At 45.6% G+C, this 19,266-nt stretch overlaps 1 protein-coding gene across 1 annotated transcript in view; it reads left to right on the plus strand.

The window, feature by feature from the left end:
• Positions 1 to 19,266, plus strand: part of LOC104547942 (patatin-like phospholipase domain-containing protein 7) — a gene marked incomplete at its 5' end in the record, with an annotated part of 45,400 nt that overhangs the window by 17,717 nt on the left and 8,417 nt on the right. Inside the window, 3 exons of the mRNA XM_010193814.1 lie at positions 2,535 to 2,648; positions 13,889 to 13,949; positions 16,141 to 16,290. Of these exons, the coding sequence (XP_010192116.1) occupies positions 2,535 to 2,648; positions 13,889 to 13,949; positions 16,141 to 16,290 (325 nt within the window). The remainder of the gene's footprint in view (positions 1 to 2,534; positions 2,649 to 13,888; positions 13,950 to 16,140; positions 16,291 to 19,266) is intronic.

A 19,266-nucleotide genomic window follows, 5' to 3' on the forward strand; every position in this document is an offset into this window, starting at 1 on the left:
GCTGTGGTGTGAGCAGGGCAGAGCAGAGGGGCAGGAGAACCTCTCTGCCCTACAACCACCCCTTCTCATCCAGCCCAGGCTGGCGTTGGCCTTCTTGGCTCAAGGGCACATTGCTGGCTCATGGGCGTTGCTGCCACCAACACCCCAGGTCCTTTTCTGCCTGGCAGCTCCAGTCACTCGTCCCCAAGCCTGTAGCGCTGCATGGGGTTATTTAAATGACTCCTTATGAAGGAGGTTTGACAAAGGTCTGCATCTCCCCTCTGATCTGCCTGGGGAACGATTCAAAAAGACCAAGTCACGGTTTGGAGGAAAAAAAAAACCCAGTCCCTGAGGCTTTGTTTTACAGTTAAAATTTAATTCCCTTTTTTTAGAACTCTCATTTTTTTCCTGAAAGACTTGTGAGGCCTTTGGAGCGCAGTTAATTTTATGCACTCGTATGTCACAAAATGAGTGGAAAAGCATGTGAGACAGTTTGAGTGGTTTTCTTCTTTATACAAATTAAACTCCATCGGGTGATGACTGAAGAGAAGAAAGGCTTTATTTTAACAACTGACACTCTTTAACCTGTGTTCAGGTTAAGGAATCTAAATTACAGAGCCAAAAATGGTGATAGAAAGCTGGCAACAGAGGAGAGAGCTAAACCAGAAGCCTTCATCCAACCACCTGGGGAGCCTAGAGGGGTCTTGGTTCTCCATAAACGTGTGTATAAAGATGGTGTGACCTTTCCCCCCCCCCTTCTGTATCATTAGTTTAAAATGTGATTACTTAACAAAACATCCCTGGCGTTTCAATCAAAAACAAAGGCTAAGTCTTGCAAAACGTAGTTACTTTAAATTTTACTGGTACAGTTACGTTACCTTGACTTCATTCCTAGCGGTTGGGGTTGGTTAAACTCTCCGGTGCTGGCTGGAGTTGATAGCGGCCGCTGAGCTCAGCTTTCTGGATTAATTGCAGGTTTTTGAGCTCTGGATGTTGTGGTGCCTTGAATTGTCCCTTCTGTGCACGTGCAGCCTTCCAAGACCACGTTCTGGTTGGAAGCGGGGCCATGGAGTTGCGTGGTTTGCATTAATTTTACATTAATTAATGGAGTATTGGCAGAAGGACCTGCCTGGGCCCCGTAGTACGTTATATACAGCACGTTATGTACAGCATTTTGAGTGTCTGAGCCCCTGCTTATAATAAAAGCATTGCTTGTGCTGGGATTTGCTGTAAATACAAGCTTTGGAAGTAATTCTGGAAAAAAAAAACCCCATCAAACCTCCCAACCCCAAACCAAACCAAACATTTAGAAGCCGTGATATTTTGTTTCTTTTTCTACTGGAAAAGTTAAACTGAAAAGTCATGTTTGTATTTATTCATGATGTCCATAAATTGCAGTTAGACTGAGGGATTTTTTTTTGCTTGTGTTTTAACCTTGGTAATTACAGCTGCTGCAGCGGCAACCACTTTATTTTTGGCACCAACTCTGGATTTTAATCTCTGGATTTTAAACCCGGTAAACATCGCCTCTCGCTAAAACTTGCGACACTGAGCAGCAGGCTGTTTCTAAGCAATTAAATGTTGTCGCTCACGCCCGGGCTCCGGATGACGCCATCTCGCCTAGCAGGCGATCTCATTAAGCAAGTGAAGATATTTCTCCAGGGAATTTGATTTCTGCGTTTCAAACCCAAAGCAGAGGCGGTGGCGGGGCCGGGTGCAGGTGGGGATTTGGGGACCGGCTGCGTTTTGCCGAGTTGGCTTTTAGAATCCAGGGTTGCTTGTTTTGTGTCAGGTTGTCCCCATAAAGGAGTTATCTCTGTATTAATTTTCACTGCATGATCATAATCTTTAAATTCCTACTCAATAAAATAATTTTCTAGGTGAAATAGTTGGGTGCTATTCTTGTTTTCCTGTTTACATGCGTAGATACACCTGCATATGTGGAGAGAAAAACATAACTGGAAAAGCCAAGCTCACTTCTGGCCAAAATGTGTTGATTTGCTCCTTCTTCTTTAATTTTTCAGGAAGCCTTGGTTATTTCAAGGCTGTCGGTATTCAGCTTCTGGAGGTAAAATGAAAGTATTTCAGGGTGGCATTGAGGAAAGAGCAGCAGAGAAGTGGGGGTTTCCTGTTTCTTAGGTGGCTTTCTCACCATTAAAAATGCTGGGTTAAAAGATGTGAGGGTTGTGATGGTGAGTTCGCTGTGTGCCTGTGGTTCTGGCAGGCATTAAAAGCAGGAGATGTCCGGTGTGTGAGAGCTTGCAGAAGCTCAAACAAGACTTTTTTCCTTATTACACTGCCTGTCTGGTGCTGCGGGCTCCGGTTCGGTGAAAAATGATAGCGGGGCACCTGCCTGTGAGACGTGGATGAAGTCGGTGCCGATGCTTTGCAGGTGGATGTGCTCCTCTGGGGGTAAACAGCGTTGTTTTGAGTGCGTGTGAGCACCAAGTGTGACAGTCCGGTTCCTGGGAATTGTTCTGTTTTCTCATCCTGACATCTGAGTTTTGCAACACGCTGTGAATTATCTTTAACGTTCTGGCTGCGTGCTCTTTCAGGTGGAGGCATTAACCCATCAGCCCAGAGCCACGACCGTGCACGCAGTCAGAGATTCGGAGCTTGCCAAACTCCCCGAGGGAGCGCTGACATCCATCAAACGCAAATTCCCCCAGGTAAGACAATTAAAAGTATTTTCTGTCCATCTCAAGAGATGTTTGAGGAGCTAAAGCTCTCCATTCACACCAAGTCCTCTGGGTTTTTTTGTCTGATAGATGCACGCTGAGGAAACACTTTGTTCCCTTTGCCTGCCTGATCTGCTCCATAGCAGACGTTCACCAGCTTCTCTTCCTTTACTTGGTAATCGATTGGAGCAAGTTTTATTGCAGATCATTGTGTATCTGGAAGATGTTCATGCTGAATGCAGGACATGCGTATTTAGCAAAGTGGAAATCACTTAGTGCTGAAAGTGTGACTTTTAAAACGCCTTTAAAATGTTATTATTCGTTTGTCTTGCTCGTAGAGACTCAACGTCAGCACATGGTTACGTGTACCTTTATTTCCAGAGCATTGATAGTTGGGGGTTGGTTTTCCTCTTCCTTGTGTTTCAGGCTGTCAATCCTCATTCTGCGACAGCCAGATCTGTCTGTGTCCTGAAGACTCTGATTGCTCCCTTTGAATCCATCAACTCATCCATCTTCTTTAATTCACTTGACATTATACTGCTCTCCTGCAAATCTGGAGACTGACGGACTTGAAATTTAATTCTTTTGTCCCTAAGTGCATCAGGGACGTTAGACTAAGCACTAAATCATCGCACTAGCCTTAAAGGCAAATCTTTAATGCTGTTACTTTGAATTATTTCTGATTTTTCTTCTTGCTGTCTTTAAGTCTCATACTTATTTTACCAGATTTCTTAAACAAACCCCTGCGAAAGTAATAAACCTTATTAAAATACTTGTATTCTTTTGCTTTCCTGGGACCCATAATAATGTTTTTGATTATTTTTTTTTAAACTGTATGATATAAACCCTGTGTTTATGCATTCTCATGTTACAAAAACTGTCGGATTTTGTCTCTACTATTGCTAGGATAATTTCATCACCGCAGTAAGTGTTCAGAAGTTACATCAATGCAAAGTAATCTTCCTGGTTTCCCTGTAAGCAGTCTGAATTATTTGTGGGTTGTTAAAGCACTCTTGTTCCCTGGGTCTCTCTTGAATAGTCCTCCCAGTCTGTTCTTTATTTAATGTTACACATTTCCTGCCCAGATTTAGGAACTGGTACCCGTGTGCAGCTTCTGTAGCCCCAAACTGGGTGCTGCCAACATGGCACCTTGTCTTGAGCTGCCCCTATAAATCCCACTCTCCTCGTGGCTGGTCAGGAAGTGAGGAAATGAACCAGGTGGGATCAAAAACCACCTTTCTCCTTATGTAGTGGATGATTCTAAATGTTCTAGTAGGCATTTAAACTGCAAATTACTAGTAAGCACTAAACATTGAGCATTTAGTAGTGCCTCAAGTGCTGATCAGCACAAAGGCTGCGTTTTAATTCTGGTTTTTGTCTGGGGCAGGAATTGATTTCAGGTCTCTTTGCTCTCATCCCTTTTCCTACTTAATCAGTCAGCAGAATTGTTTTCCCCTGAAGTGTGCTCTCTGTGGACATGTGAATCTGTTTGCTTTGCAGTTAAAGTGGAGCTCGAGTGTTACGTTTGTAGTACAATTAAAAACATTTATTTGTAATAGAATTCTAATGGCTTCCCATGCTTAAAGAGTGCAGCCTGTCAGCCTCAAAGTCCTGGTCTGCTTGAATATGGAATTAAGTTTTCTCTAGACTTGCATATCGTTTGGCTAATCAGTCGCAATGAACCAAAATGCTAAAATAGATCTTTTAAAAAAATGTGTTACAAAAAAGGCTGTTGGAAAAACAGATCCACGCTGCTGTTTGAGATCTCCAAATTCTAAACAGATGTTAAACTGGTATTAAAAATGTGAGAGCTTATGCTTTTACCACTGGATTATTTTAGTACGAGCATAGCCTTTAAGTAGGTGATTTCCGCAGTTAATACCTTCAGACTGTCTTAAGAGCCTAGGATAAAATATATATTTTTAATATAATCTCAAAGTTCTTGTGTGTTCTCTTTTTGTCTGTTAGGTCCATCAGATAAGAGAGGAAGGACAGAAGTGAGAGGGAATTGAAGTGATGGGGGAAAGCAGAAAGTGTAAGTCAAGTAGAAAGTACAAAGTCAACTTTAAAGGAGTGTACTGGGGGGGACTTTCGGAGCTGGAAATGAATAAATTGCATACAGAGAAGAGAGCCTGGGTAGCTGCTTCTTAGAAAAAGGATCCAGCATTAGAGGATCAAAAGCTGACCATGCCCAAACAGTTCATGCAGCAGTGGAAAAATAAACCTATGTGCACAGAATGCTTTTTGGAGCGCAGAAATCCCTGCGTTCTCCCTGATGTCGCAAAGCCGCGGTACCAGCCCGTGGCAGCACATCTGAAGGAAGAGGCAGACCAAGGGAAGAGAGGCTGGAGGGCAGGAAGGCGGCTGGCTGCTGTTCAGAGATAGTAACCTATAAAGGCAAAAAGACTGTGAAAGGTTAAGGGAAGACGTGGCAGCTATTTTCAAAGAGATGAAGTTCTCTTCTGGCAGAAAGGGCATAAGCCGCTCACTGTATTGGAACAGAGCAAATGGCAGCGTACGGAAACTGCAGCAGCTGGGTATTAAGAAAAAGCCGATTCTACAAGGGCTAAGAGATTGTGACTTGTTTTTATAACCTCTTAAAAAATGATGTTTGAGGTGATGCTTAGTGCTGAGCAGAGGGATGGGCCACATGAATTCTCTCTGTCCTGTTTTCTCTCCTGTTATTCTAGTAAGGGGATTTAGACGTGAGGTTTATGAGGATGTTGTCCCCATTCAACCAGAAGTAATAAAGTAATGAAGGGATAGAAGGTGCAATAGTTTTGAAATCATTGACTAGGTAGCATGAGCTGGCTTGTGATTCAGCCCTGTGCTGGAGGATTTCCCTCTTAGTCCTCTACAAACCAGAAAACCATCTTTTAGGGGAGGAAAAAACCCCAAAATCTCTGTCTCTGTCAAGCACATGTTCCCACGCTGACTGGTAAGGTGAAGTTAACCTGAGCCTTGCTTGGTGGAACAGCGATCAAACACGGCTGCTTGTCCTGAGTCACACAAAATGCTCCCACCCAAGTCACCCAAGACTTAACTCCCAAGAGTGAATAACCCTTTAATTCTCGGAGTTAGCGGAGGGACTTCATCCTGCAAACTTTTCGCCAGTTGTGATGTGTTTGTAGAAGATCCAGAAAAGGCCTCAACTCTGGAGTGCATTGTAAGAAAATACTACCTGATGGGTAAGAAAATTGTGAACGTGAGTGGTGCTTGCCATTGAGAACAACTTGAAATGAGGGAAAGCGTGCTCTGTTGGTCTGTACAGTAATTCGAGTTCCTGCAGATGTGATGTACAGTCTGGGAAAGTTGCACTGCTGATCCTTGGGGAGGCACCATGTGCTTGCCCTGTTTTGTCTTCTCCCCTTGGCATCTGCTTTGGTGCTCTCAGAGCCAGGGCACTGCTCTGCTGGGACCTGTGCTGTGACCCACTGCAGCTCCTGATATTCTGGGGGATGAAACAGATGGGTGAGCGTGGCGAAGCTAATCTTGGTTATAAGTAACAGCCAAAATTTCAGAGTATGTGCCCAGAAATGACAGATGCTGACTTCTAGATCCTGCTCAGACTGCAGAAGTCAAATCTGCATCTTCTAGCTTCTCAGGAAAGCATCCCAACCTTGATTCGCTCTGGAGATGGCATCCTAGACGTTCCCAATGGAAAGTGGTCTGCAGTGCAAAACTTCTCCTTTGGTTTTTTGGGACTCATTCCTGAAGGCCAACAGCTCTCCAGCAAAGCCATTGGGGCGCTCAGCCAGCGAGAGCATTTGCTCTGACAGCCTCAGTGCTCGAAGCTTTTCAGCATTGCAGGAGTGAAAGGGAATTGATTCTTTCTATTTTCATCGCTGCCTTCAGTTCTGAAAAGTAGGGCAGAGAATCAGCGCACGATTTTTGGCACGGGGAAGCGGTTTCGAAGCAGTAGCGAGAGCGCAGAATTTGTGAACAGATTACAGAGATGTTCTAACATCGGTGTATAACTTGGATCGCATTTCGTAGATTAGCTTTGCCTCTACTGAGCTGAGATTGGTTTTCAAATTCTAACTTGAAATCTAGACCTGTGTAGCTCATGGAAATTGCACTTTCATATTTGTTTAGGAGCTGGGAGGGTGCAATGTAAGTCAACCTTTTGCATGCTGGAAATGCGTTCTAGAAAACACAGAGTTTTTCTGCATCTTTTAATTCTCTAAGTCCGCCCTTGGGGTTTAAATATATTCAGAACCCATCATCCATCTTGAACAGCTGAGTCCTGCTATCTTTGTATGTGTATTTTAACCAGAGCTGTTCTGAAGTGGCTGGAGCCTCCGCTAGGGTTATATCTGCCTTACAAAGAGAGCTGGGTAATGTGCCCTCTTTTCAAAACTCTCCCCTCAGGCATCGTGGATATTGTGCGTCACGTCATTTAAGCTTGATGTGGAATAGGTCAGGAGAGGCCGTGCTTCTGGATTTTTCTGTATGTGTTCTCATGGCCCATTAAAATAAGCTTTCTGTGACCGCAGGAGAAGTGGATATGAAAAGGAGAGAAGAAAAACGTTGCGTGGTCCCCGTCTGGAGCTGCCCGACACGAGGCAGGCGGGAGCGAGTGCTTAGTCATAGCAGCTTGCGTGGCATTTGTCTTCAAGACACAATCGATCGCGAGCGTTAGAAGCTCAGAGAGCCCCAGGATAAAGCTGCGGATCCTCTGAACGCTTTAGCGGCGTTTGTGAAGTTGCCAGGAATTGTTGCGAGCGAGCGTTTAAGATTTGCTTTGTCACGGCGGTTCTCAAACCATCCAAGGTTTTAATCGGGGACCCCTCGCTAAGCTCCCTGGTTCTGCGAGGAGCAGAGCGTTTTATCTGATCTGGGCTCATGTAGAGCCTCAATAAAGCCACGGTTTTATTCAAGTTGAGGACCTAATTTACCTCTCCTCCTCCCTTGTCCCTCAAAAGAAAAAACCCTTAAGAAAGCCAGTAGAGAATAATCTCAGCTCCTGGAAAGAGCTCCACAGCAATGAACCTGCTATTATGTGAATTTGTATAGGTAAAATGGCTGTTAAAATGTTCTATTTTACCCCGCTTGCGTTTACTTTGTAGAACAGAAAAACCTTGGCAGTCCAGCCCTATTTTCCATGCCAGCTTATTCACTTTGAGTCTCGGTGTGGTTGAAAGCCCTTTTATGTGTCCTTTAACTAAATCATATGTGTATGTGAAGCTCTGCAATACCCTGCTATGAAGGCATCGGTAAACTGTTATTTAACATATTTAATTGAAAGATGGCCTACTGGATGACTGATTTGAAGTTTTAAAGGTGTAACTATGAGGTATCTTCATTTTTAACTGAGCAAGAGCAAGTCACCAGAGCAAGTCCTTAGCTCAGCTGCAAGCCATCGTCTTCACTGCACAAATACTGGGCTTGTGGCCCTGGGTGATGGTAGAGGATCCACTGGGGAGCATGGGAGCAGGCATGGAAGGAAAACCACATCCAGATCTGTAGTGCTGTGTATCTGTTGGTTGTGCAGGATCGAAACGGGCACCTCAGGTGGCTTCCTGCCCCAGGAACCTGCAAGAAGACAGCGCTGACACAGGATGGTACCGTCCTGCCCAGGGACTGGCCCTTTGCTTTCTTGCACAGCAGCTTTGTTACTTAGATTTAAATAACACACGATTAAATCTGAGCCCTCTGCTCTGCATGGAGCAGAGTTGATGAATATATCTTTTAGTTTTTGGTCTTACATGTCTTTTGTTCTTGTATATGATTCTCCTGTTGTAACAAAAATGGATTTGTACCGCACAGTACCTTTTACATCAGTCAGTTGCTGCTGTGAACTTGGATATTGGTGTAGATTTTGTGAAGTTTTCCTGTGGTTGCTCTAAATCCATTTTATTGAAAGTTAGTTAAGATGGCAAAAAGCTTCGTTTGAAGCCATCGTTATCTGTTAGTAGGTAATGAATTTGCCAGGCAATTTCAATTTCACAGAGTGAAATAAATACCCATAGGAAAGTATTTTCCAACTGAATTCTCATGAAAATCACTCTCAGAAGGGCTTATTGTAAAGCAACTCTTAAGTTTCACAGTTGAATAGGAACAAAAGCCTTAACTTGAACCCAGCCTGAGCAGATTACCTAGGTGTGGATATTAGGTTGAAATATTTAAAAGGATTATAGGAAATGCAATGCTGTGGAGTGCCCATAACCACTTGGTGTGGGGCTTACAGTAGCTGTGAAGCAAGTGGAGCTCAGAGACCCGAGATGGATGGAGCAGGCAGCCGTGCGCTTGCGCCATCGCTCGCAGGTGATGCAGAGCTGTGATATGGCCTAGTCCCATCGCTGAAGGTCGTTTGTTTTGAAACTGAAATTAGTCATCCGAAAGTAGGCAAATACAGTCCCCTCGGGAATGGGAAGCTCAGTCCTCGCCCTGGAACACAGAGGCAGCAGCTCTGTTGAGTAATTTAGTGTTAGTTAAGCAGAGGGAAAATTAATGGCTTCCCAGAGCCTTCTCTGTAGCAGCTGCAGAAGCAGATTTTCATGTTCATTGTGAGGGAACTGGAGGGGATGGCGGCTGCTGGGAGAGCTGGAGTGGGTCTTACTGGGGATGGAGCTGATTGGGAAAGAGCCAGGCAGACAACGTGTTTGTCGGCAGATGGGGAGGTGAGTTGAAAGCCAGGTCAGAGAGGTGGAGTTGTGCTGAGGAAAGTGCTCTCTAATACCATTTGAGAAAAAAAGAATCTTTATCCTGCTTTGCCCTGCACAAAAATGTTCTGCTGGGTTAATTTGAAAAGGTGAGTAGGTGGGAGGAGGAACAACGTTTTATTTCCCTTGTAAAATGCGTGTCTCAACTGAATGCCCTGCTCTGGGACAGGTTTTATGAATTTGCAGTTGCAGCAGGAGAGATTTCAGGGCTTGTGCAGCGTGGTACTGATGCGCCTGGAATCCCAAGTAGCTTTTGAGAGGGAGAGATAGTCAGTTTTTTAGACCTGTAAGCTCAGTTTTCTTCCTCCTGGCCTGAAAAGTATTTTGCATAAACTCAGGAGAGTGAATGTTGGTTTCCTGTGGCGTTTTGGGGTTGTGAGGGGTGGTTTTTTGCCTTTTTTTTTTTTCCCCTCAAGTTGACCTAGTTGTCTCTATGGCCCAGCCAGAGGCTCCATAGCACCAGAGTCCAGGCTTACGCTGCAAAACCCTGTAGGTGTATATTGAGGTTGCTGGCAAAGCCTTGTGACTTTTCTGAGTCATTTCCCAGCTGGAGGTGGCTGCAGCGGAGAGGGGAGCGTGCTCCTTCTCACAAGGCCGAGTCAAACCCACAGCCTGGCAGTTTTGGTGGTGTAGCCCTGTTCACACCTGACCTTACAACAGGAGCACCTAATTGATGCCTCTGCTTCTCGTTACCGCTTGAAGCAATTAACTGTGATTAACTGAGCAGTTTCTAGTCGTGAGGAATGATAAATTCGGCTTCCTCACACGCTAGAACAAGTTTGGCTCTGTCCCTAGTACAGGCCTCAAAAAGTTTTGTGTACTTCGCAGGCGATTCATGATCCTTGCCTAATTTAGAAAGCTCCTGGTGTTCTTGGATAAGCTTGGCCTCCGACTCGCTGCCTTCTCATGGTGCAGATTTTCCTTCAAACCTTAACTCCCAAGCACCTGATGCTGTGCCCATGGCTCGGGCTGCGGCCTGGTGCCTGCGGGGAGCGGGGTGGGTGTCTGCAGGGTGGATGGGTGCCACAAGAGGCTGCAAAATCCAGGGTGAGCCGCCGGGATGAGCACACCAGACGCTTCCGACTGTGCTGTGAAGGCTGTCTAGCCCCAGGTGACGGTGACACAGTGAAAATGAGATGATTTTACATGTATAGATGTCTGGGAAGTGTTCTGAGCTCTGCTGGCACCGTGCTTGGGAAAGGCTGGCGTTTGCATGGGGAGGGGGTAGAAATCTCGCCTACTTTTGGAAAAACCCTGTCCGTTATGGCTCAGCTGTGCAGGGGGCAGTACTGGAGGCTGTATGGCTCACCACACCTCTGGAGGGTTGAAAACTCTTGTTTTTCTTCCATGTCAATCCAGTTTTCCCAGCAGCGCTGCTGGGGTTGCTGCCTTCCCCCTCTGCCCAAACCCTCACTGCCAATTCCCAGAGCTTTTCCTACAGAAATACAGCTGAATAGGGTGGGAATAAGTGACTGCTGAATTCCTGCCCTGATGTTTGTGCCAAGGTACCGGCCAATGCCCCTTACCTGCCTTTCTCCTGCCTCCATCTCCTCCAGGCGTGCTCTGTGTCCCTGCAGTCCCTGCCCAAGACCTCCCAGCCCAAGGGCTGATTTCTGCTTGGATTCTCCTCCTCTCCTCCTTGCGCTAAACCAGTCCCCTCCATCCCACCCCAGGTCCCCTGGCTGTTTTGTCATAGTCTCTTGGGCTGTACCTGGCTGTGCTGCTCCTTCTTGTGCCATGTTAATTTGGGGAGGGGAGGAGAAGGGGAGTTAAAATAAAGGGGTTTGGAAACTTGAAGGGTGAATTTTTATTCTCTTTATGTATTTTTGTCTGTCGGCTTTGGTTTCTCCCCAGTTGTGCTGAATTTGGTGAGCGCTGCTTTGCCTGCTCTGCGAAGGGATGGGCATAGGTCAATCACTGAAGTTTGGGTCTGCTGTCGATGAAGAGATGTGATTTATGTTGACTTTTCCCTCAGATGGATGGACATCATTGCCTTTTTGTGAAAGAAAATGTAATGCATGTAGTACAAAACTCCAAGGAAATTTCAGGCCAGTTTTTAGCTCCGCTCCCAAATTGATGTTCGTTCAACGTTGCCATGACTGCGGCAGGGTGACTCATCCCGTTATGGTTCGCAATTTGCTTGTCTTACAAAGTCACTGGGGAAATAATATTTCCATATCTATACCTACCAAGGCTGTAGGGTTTGCTCTAGCAAACAAGACAAATAATATTCCCTGGTAATAGGAGCAGCCAACTGGAAAATGAGACCAATAGGTTCTATTCTTAGTTCTGTCATTAACCTTGGATGTTTTCTTTAGCTTAGCTGGAGCTCTCCTTAGCTGCCTGTAAAGCAGAAAAAGTTATAAATACAGGAGATGGTTTTAGTAAGTAATTAAAATTCTGACGTTTAAAGCGAAAATGTTCATAACACCTTCCAAAACTGCTTCAGGAAAGTCCTAGTGTGCAGATACAGGTTGTGAGGTGAAGGCATGTGAGCTGGGTGCAGCAAACGTTCTCGAGAAGTAGGTTAACTCCCTTAGGAAGGACAATCGGTCTTAAACTTTTAGTAAGAATTCGCTCTTTCCGTCCCTGTGCCCCATAGTGTGGGTAATTTTCAGTTGCTACCCCAAGTGCCATTAATTGGATCCCAGAGCTGCAGGTCTCGGGGTTATTACAGTGGCAAGGCTGGGTGATCATCAGTTCCTGTTGTCCTTTGGACAAATGGAAACTTTTTGGATCCTGGTTGGGATTTTGGGATAAGGAAGGAGGCCGAGATCTTGTCTGCTGTTGGAGTTACTCTGGTTTTGCTGTCACTTGTTAATAGCAGCAGTTGTGCGGCATCAGTGCTCTCTGCTGGGCGCGTATGGACCCTGGTGTCCACTGTTGGTGCATGTAAGAAGTGTTAAAGGAGTTGGTCTTGGAGCACTGAGGAGGTGGTTGATACGGCATCTTTAAGACCTTGCACTTCTGGCTGTGCAGCAGAAATTGCCAAATAACTTGGTTTAGCTCTTACTCCTTGCTCCACGGTGTGGGAAGCTGCCTGATTGCTCTTCTCCCTCCTTTTTCCAGATGCTTAAAAAATATTGGTGCTTATTAAAGCTGTGGAGTTTCATAACCTAGGGCAGTTTTGAATTTATTCTTTTAAGCAGGCTGTGTAAGTGATTCTGATGGGTGTGCTGTCCTGTCTTGAAGCTTACATGGTCTTTTATTTGAAAGATGTGTTCTGAAGTGTCTGTTCTTATGGGAACAGTGTGCTTGTTTTGTCCAAAATCCAAGGTAGCCGTTTGCTGCTGCTTGTTAAGAGTTGTGATACCTTTTGTTGTTGTGGGTTTTGGTTTGTCATGTCCTCCTGAAGATTAAAGTTATTTCGACCTTGAATTATTTGTCTGCGAGAGAGCATCTAATGATTGCTCAATTAATTCTTAATGTGTTTAAATATCTCTTTTCCATATTTGGTGAAACATTTGTGCATAGCTTTGCAAAATAAGTGTTACATTTTCCAAGTCTACTGCTCCTTGGTATTGCAATTGGGAGTCTTCTGCTGCACCACTTGTTGGGAGTTACTGGTTGTTCATGTTGGAGATAAGCTCCTCAGTTCTCAGATGTGCTTGGCTGTTTGAATGTCAGTTTATATTGATGTAAATCCTGTTGGAAAAATGCTGGTAAAAAAAAATCTGCCCCTTCAAAGGTACCACACAAGCGTGATTTGAGGGGAAGAGCAATTTCTTAGTTTGTCCTGATTCTGTAGGTGTTGAGAGTGTGTATTTATCTCTCTTATTGAAGGTGTCTCAAATTAATTACTGCAAACTCTGACTAATTCCCAGGGCTCAGGTGGAAGCAAGATTGCGTGGGGGTGGGTTTGAGTGCAGACTTGAACCTTTTTGGGCCTCTTAATACCTACAGCAGGCGGAGGTGAGCAACAGCCATGGAGCAGGGAGAGTGACTCAGAGGAGCAAGCACATTGCAGAGAGGATTTGATGTCCAATGCCAGGACAAGGGGCAATGGTCCCAAGCTGAAGCACAGGAGGCTCAAGCTGAAGAGGAGGACAAACTTTGTCAGTGTGAGGGTTATGGAGCATGGCCCAGGCTGCCCAGAGAGGTTGTGGAGTCTCCTTGTGTGGAGACACCCAAAGCCCTGGCTGTGTTCCTGTGTGACTGCTCTGGTGATCCTGCTCTGGCAGGGGTTGCACTGGGGGAGCTTTCCAGGTCCCTTCCAACTCCTCATATTCTGTGATTCTGTGAAAGAGAACTCAAAATACACTGTGACAGGTTTCCCAAAATAATTGGATTTTTTTCTTCTCTTGCTCCCAGAGGCAGTTAAATACTGCCTGGTTTTGATTTGTTTCCTTGTTTTTTCCAGATTAGAGTAAAATAAGGTAAAAGAAATCAAGACAAATGATCAGCCACCTTACATTTCAGCCAGGAAAGGAGTTACGGTTATAAAACCTCGTGTTTGTGTGGTTCAACTTGAGATAATATCTTACAAAAGTTTGAAGACATCCATTTAGATGTGCTCTTTTGGTACATTCTGCCTGAATTTTTTTTGTCTCTCTCTCCCATTCCTAGGTTGTGACTAGACTTATTCACTTGCTGGGCGAGAAGATCCTTGGCAGCCTTCAGCAGGGAGGTAAGGCTCGTTCTGGACGGCTCCCATTGATGCTGGTGCTTCCCTGGAGCTAGATTTACACTGGTAAATCTGGAAATGGGAAGTGCACACTTGACGAGAGAATTCATAGCTAGAGATTTCAGCTGTTGTCACAAGTGAATGGTGGTTTTAATATATAGATATGTAGGGGTTTTTACATTATTTTTTTTGGCGGAGCATGGCTAATTAAGTGTGGGAACGGGATGATTTGCAATTGAGATAGGAAAGTACCGCTGCGTATGTGCAGTGAAGTTTCTTGCAAGAGAAGAGCTCAAAGTGATCATTGGAAATAGCAGCTCTAAAGATGTGAATCAGAGCCGTGGCATCTGCGTGTGGAGTGACTTAATACGTCTGGATTCGCATTATCCTAATGAATTGTGTGAGAGGGAATGGTCTGCTGCGGATTGGTTCTTAAGCTTTCGGTATGGGCAGAGGCAAACCAAAGTGTTTACTGACTGCATTGAAGTGAGTGGGAGGAAATACTTCAAATTTTCTTGAGCAGCTTTTAAAAGAAAACAAATGCACGCCAGCCGCCGAGGGTGTCGTGTGGTTCTGTGCTGCTGTGGGCTGTTTGGTTTCTGTTTGGTTGAGGGTTTTTTTATAAAATTAAGCCTATTGCTGTTTTTACAATATTCCAAGGAGGCTGAAAATGAAGTCGCCAGCTCTCGTGTTTTGGAGCAGTTCTAGGGAGTGAATCTCAAAGTCTGCGCTCTCTTCACATGCTCAGCTTTCTGTGCACAATCAGTCCTGTACAAATCATCAGTGATGATTGTGCTTAACCTGTTGTGCCTCCTGAAACGCCCTCATGGCTTTGGGCAGAGTCCACACTGCGTGGGGAATAGGGCAAGGTGCGATCTGGTGAAACGGGGAGGAAAATAATTAGTGGCAGTCACAGGAGTTCAGTCAGAATCACCATTGAGCTTCTGAGGGAAGGAGATGAAGGAGTTGAGCAGCGATGTGTAACTTGTTTGAACCTACACGTGTCTTCTTGAAGGTCGCCAAAAAGAGTGGAAAAGCTGTTTCATGTTCTGTGCAGAGCTGTTTGAGAAGACTTGAAATGAATAGCTCAATGGCTGAATATATTTGAAGAAAGTTTATCTGGTATTTCTTGGTGTCCTGCGGTGCGCTGTCAGTCTTGCATAGAGACTTTGAGTGAGTTTTATATGGTGTATCAAGAACTTCTGTGTGTCTGTCTTGAGAAGTCATATTAATGGTGTGTCACAGGCCTTTGCTGGGCAAAATGAGATAAGCAGGATGTCAAATCCGAACTGAGATGAAAATAAGTTGTGCACTTGGAGCTGAGTTGATAGGCAGTAGCAGCCAAGTAAGGTTATTTGAGAAGGCTTAGTGAAAGAGAAAAGAAATAGTATCAAAATAAATAAACAAACCAGTTTGTCACACACTCCTATCATTGATCTTTGCCTGTTCTAAGCCATCCAGAAAGATCTTCATCTTTGTCACAGGCATTGCGTGCTGCTGTCACAAAATGCTTTCCTCTGCCCATGCTTTGCCCTTACTCAGCTTATGTGTGTTGGAGATAACTTCCCCAGTGACTCTGCAGCTACTGCAGAGGCTCCATATTTCACTTGCTTACTCCTAAGCACACATCTGCAGAGCTCCACATTTTGCCGTCTTTGAGAGAAGTGAACATAGATGGAGACACACATTGCCTGTAGTAGCTTTGTTTGTCGAAAACAGGTATTTACTGCCTTCACCAGGAATACCATAAAAAGTGAATGTTAATTTTTGGGGTATTTTGATACTGACAACAGGTTTTGGGGTTTGGTTATTTAAGCTAATTCTTCTTGTGGGCTGAACTAATGCCTGTATTAAAGTAATTCAAAGTGTTTCAAAATGCCTCTTTATCCTTTTCTTAACAGGTAAAGTAAATGCACATTGCATTTAACCTTTTCCTGACATCCAGTTATTTTTAATGTTGCCCAAGTTCTACCTACGCCTGCCATGTCAGCAGCCAAAAATGATGGAAATTGATCTCCATCCTCTTACGAATGAAATACGTGAACTCTTTCCTTTTATGTGGTACAGAAGATGTTACATTTATGTTAGGTTAAGCAATTCAGCGATACTTTCCTTGCTGCCTGAGAATTGAAAACAGCGAAACGACACCGAGCTTTCTGGGTCGGCTTATGACAAGTTTTTTCTTTTCCAACAGGTCATCCTCTTGGGTTGCACAGCTCGAGCAGCAAGTGGGATGCTGGAAACCCTGCCAGCAATCTCTCCACAGTAGCAATTATGCCGGTGTCGGAAGAGGTGCCGCTGACGGCTTTTACTCTGGAGCTCAAGCACGCTCTCAGCGCTGTGGGTAAGAAGTGTTCACGTGACACTGCATCAGGGGAAAGAAATGCTGCTTATCTTATTCTCATTCATGGGGATCAATTTGGAAAGGGCAAGTGTCAGGAGGAAGGAGCCAGGCTCTGCTCTGGGATGACCAATGCCAGGACAAGGGGCAATGGTCCCAAGCTGGAGCACAGGAGGTTCAAGCTGAAGATGAGGCCAAAGTTTGTCAGTGTGAGGGTTATGGAGCATGGCCCAGGCTGCCCAGAGAGGTTGTGGAGTCTCCTTGTGTGGAGACACCCAAAGCCCTGGCCGTGTTCCTGTGTGACTGCTCTGGTGATCCTGCTCTGGCAGGGGTTGCACTGGGGGAGCTTTTGAGGGCCCTGACAACTCCTGACATGCTGGGATTCTGTGATCTTTTTAGAGAGGTATGGCCAGGTATCTGTCATTAATCAGAGATGGATTCATGCTGCATTGAGGGGCAGCAGTACAGCAGTGCTCAGGATCAGCCTTTTCCATCATCTCTTGCTTCTCTGTCTCCATCCCTGATGTGCTTTTAATTTTAGGGAAAATGTTTGTGGCCTCAATGCCATGGAACTCACAGCAGATCTGTCTGACCTCTCGCCTCAGCTGCCATCGGCACCCTGCTAAGCAAATCCCACGCCCTTCCCATGGCACTGGAGACTCCAGTTCTCTCTCTTTGAAGTGTGAGAGTCTTTCAGGCTTCCTCAGTTGCACGGCTTTGCCCACAAAGGGTTTCTTACGGAGTTGTGTTTTGTTGAGGTAGGGCAGTGAGTGGTAAGCATCAGACTTGATGGAAGAGGCTCATGGAGGAGATCCAGGTTGGCACTGGGAGTCCAAACTGAAGTCTTAAATCATTGTCCCGTTTGTTGCCAGCTCGTTTGTTTGTCTCATGCTCACAGACCCATGTATTCAGCTGACAGCTGAGTCATTAATTGCTCTCTCCATTGGTGGAGTTGTGTGTGCAAGTTCCAGTTGCTCACAAACCCATGGATTCGATTCACAATTTGGCTCCCGCTTGGTGCTGCAGTGTGACATTTCCTGAGCATCCTCTTCTCATCCTCACACGCTGTCACAGATCTCTTGAGTAAATCTCCTGTAGTTGTTTGATGAATTGTTAGTCTGCTGTCTCACAGCTTATTATTTTGAGAAGTACAGAATGTGTGATGCTTCAGGTGTAACCACTTACCTGTATTGGTTATTTCCTTTTTGACCTTAAGCCGATACTCATTATTCTGCTTAAAAAAGTTTCCTAGGTGAGCAGGCACAGGATAAAGCTGTTAACGCTTGACCTCTGTCACCTTTTGAAATACGAATTTGTACGCAGCTTATGGCAGAGATGTCTTACAGTGAGTACTAATTTGTGGGTGTTTGAACATTTCCTCTTATTTTGAGATGGCAGAAGACTTTTACATCCCTAACGCAGCACAGCTCTCAGCGTAGCTATATTGCTAATGGGTGCTTCTTATGGCTTGCTGCCAGCGTGTTTTGATGTGTGACAGCGCCAGGAGCCTGTAAATAAAACAAACAGAAACTTAAGTACGTAGATGGGCTATTCAGAATAAAAATAACCATTCTGGTTGAAAGCAACTAGATGGTAACAAGCAAGGGGTTGTGTTTTGATAGCTTGGCCTTTCCTCGTTCGCTCTTCTTATTTCTATTCTTTCCCCAAGCTGACGCCTGTGTGGTGCTTGGCAGCTACAGCTGGTGCTGCACAACCTTGGCATCTCAAGTTCTTGCCGAAACGGAGCAGACGGCTGCAGCGGGAAGAGGGGAGCGTTGTGTGAAAACACAGCTCACTGTGTGGTCCTGAGCAGGGCTGGGAGAGCCTCTGCTCCTGGGCCAGCCCATGGCTTATCCAGCCCCACGGTGCCCATGAGCCAGCAATGTGCCCTTGAGCCAAGAAGGCCAACGCCATCCTGGGCTGGATGAGAAGGGGTGGTTGTAGGGCAGAGAGGTTCTCCTGCCCCTCTGCTCTGCCCTGCTCACACCACAGCTGCAATCTTGTGTCCAGTGCTGGGCCCTCAGCTCAAGAAGGACAGGAACTGCTTGAAAGAGTCCAGCAGGGCCACAAAGATGCTGCAGGGAGTGGAGCATCTCCTGCTGAGGAGCGGCTGAGGGAGCTGGGGCTCTTCAGCTTGGAGCAGAGGAGACTGAGGGGTGCCCTCATTGCTGGGGATCCATTGGGAAAGGGCAGTGTCAGGAGGAAGGAGCCAGGCTCTGCTCTGGGATGGCCAATGCCAGGACAAGGGGCAATGGTCCCAAGCTGGAGCACAGGAGGTTCAAGCTGAAGATGAGGACAAAGTTTGTCAGTGTGAGGGTGGCAGAGCATGGCCCAGGCTGCCCAGAGAGGTTGTGGAGTCTCCTTGTGTGGAGACACCCAAAGCCCTGGCCATGTTCCTGTGTGACTGCTCTGGTGATCCTGCTCTGGCAGGGGTTGCACTGGGGGAGCTTTCCAGGTCCCTTCCAACTCCTGATATTCTGTGATTTCTGTGCTCCGAGACAGCAGTTAACTGGTTAACCCTAAACCACGACACCTTCTGCAGAGCATCTTTACGTGCTGTACAGTGCTGAGGGGTTTGTCATGCAGGCTTTGTTTTAATATTATTATTATTATTTTAATCAGAAGCAGCTTTATCTCCTTTTTTCATATTTACTTCTCTTTGTAGCTTTTATATTTTCCCCTTTACCCTCCAGCTGTAAATTGTTTGGGTGTTCCTTATTGGTGCGTGACAAAGCGCTGCGAGCGACGTGCCAGATGGTGCTTTGCTATAAGGAAAGATTTCGATTTATTTGTCTTTTTGCATCAAAAAAAATGGAACGAGTAGTAAAGCTGGTGTTGTGAAGCAAAATTTGGGCTTGCTCGGTATTCACCTGAGTGACTGGGACTGTGTCCACTTTGCATGAGGGGAAATTCAAACACTGTGTGAAAAGGTTGGTGCCAGGGCCTTGGGTAGCGGCTGGTGTGCTGGGGGTGCTGGCG

The sequence above is a fragment of the Mesitornis unicolor genome, unplaced genomic scaffold (assembly GCF_000695765.1).
Source record: "Mesitornis unicolor isolate BGI_N332 unplaced genomic scaffold, ASM69576v1 scaffold1521, whole genome shotgun sequence".
Classification (NCBI taxonomy): domain Eukaryota; kingdom Metazoa; phylum Chordata; class Aves; order Mesitornithiformes; family Mesitornithidae; genus Mesitornis; species Mesitornis unicolor.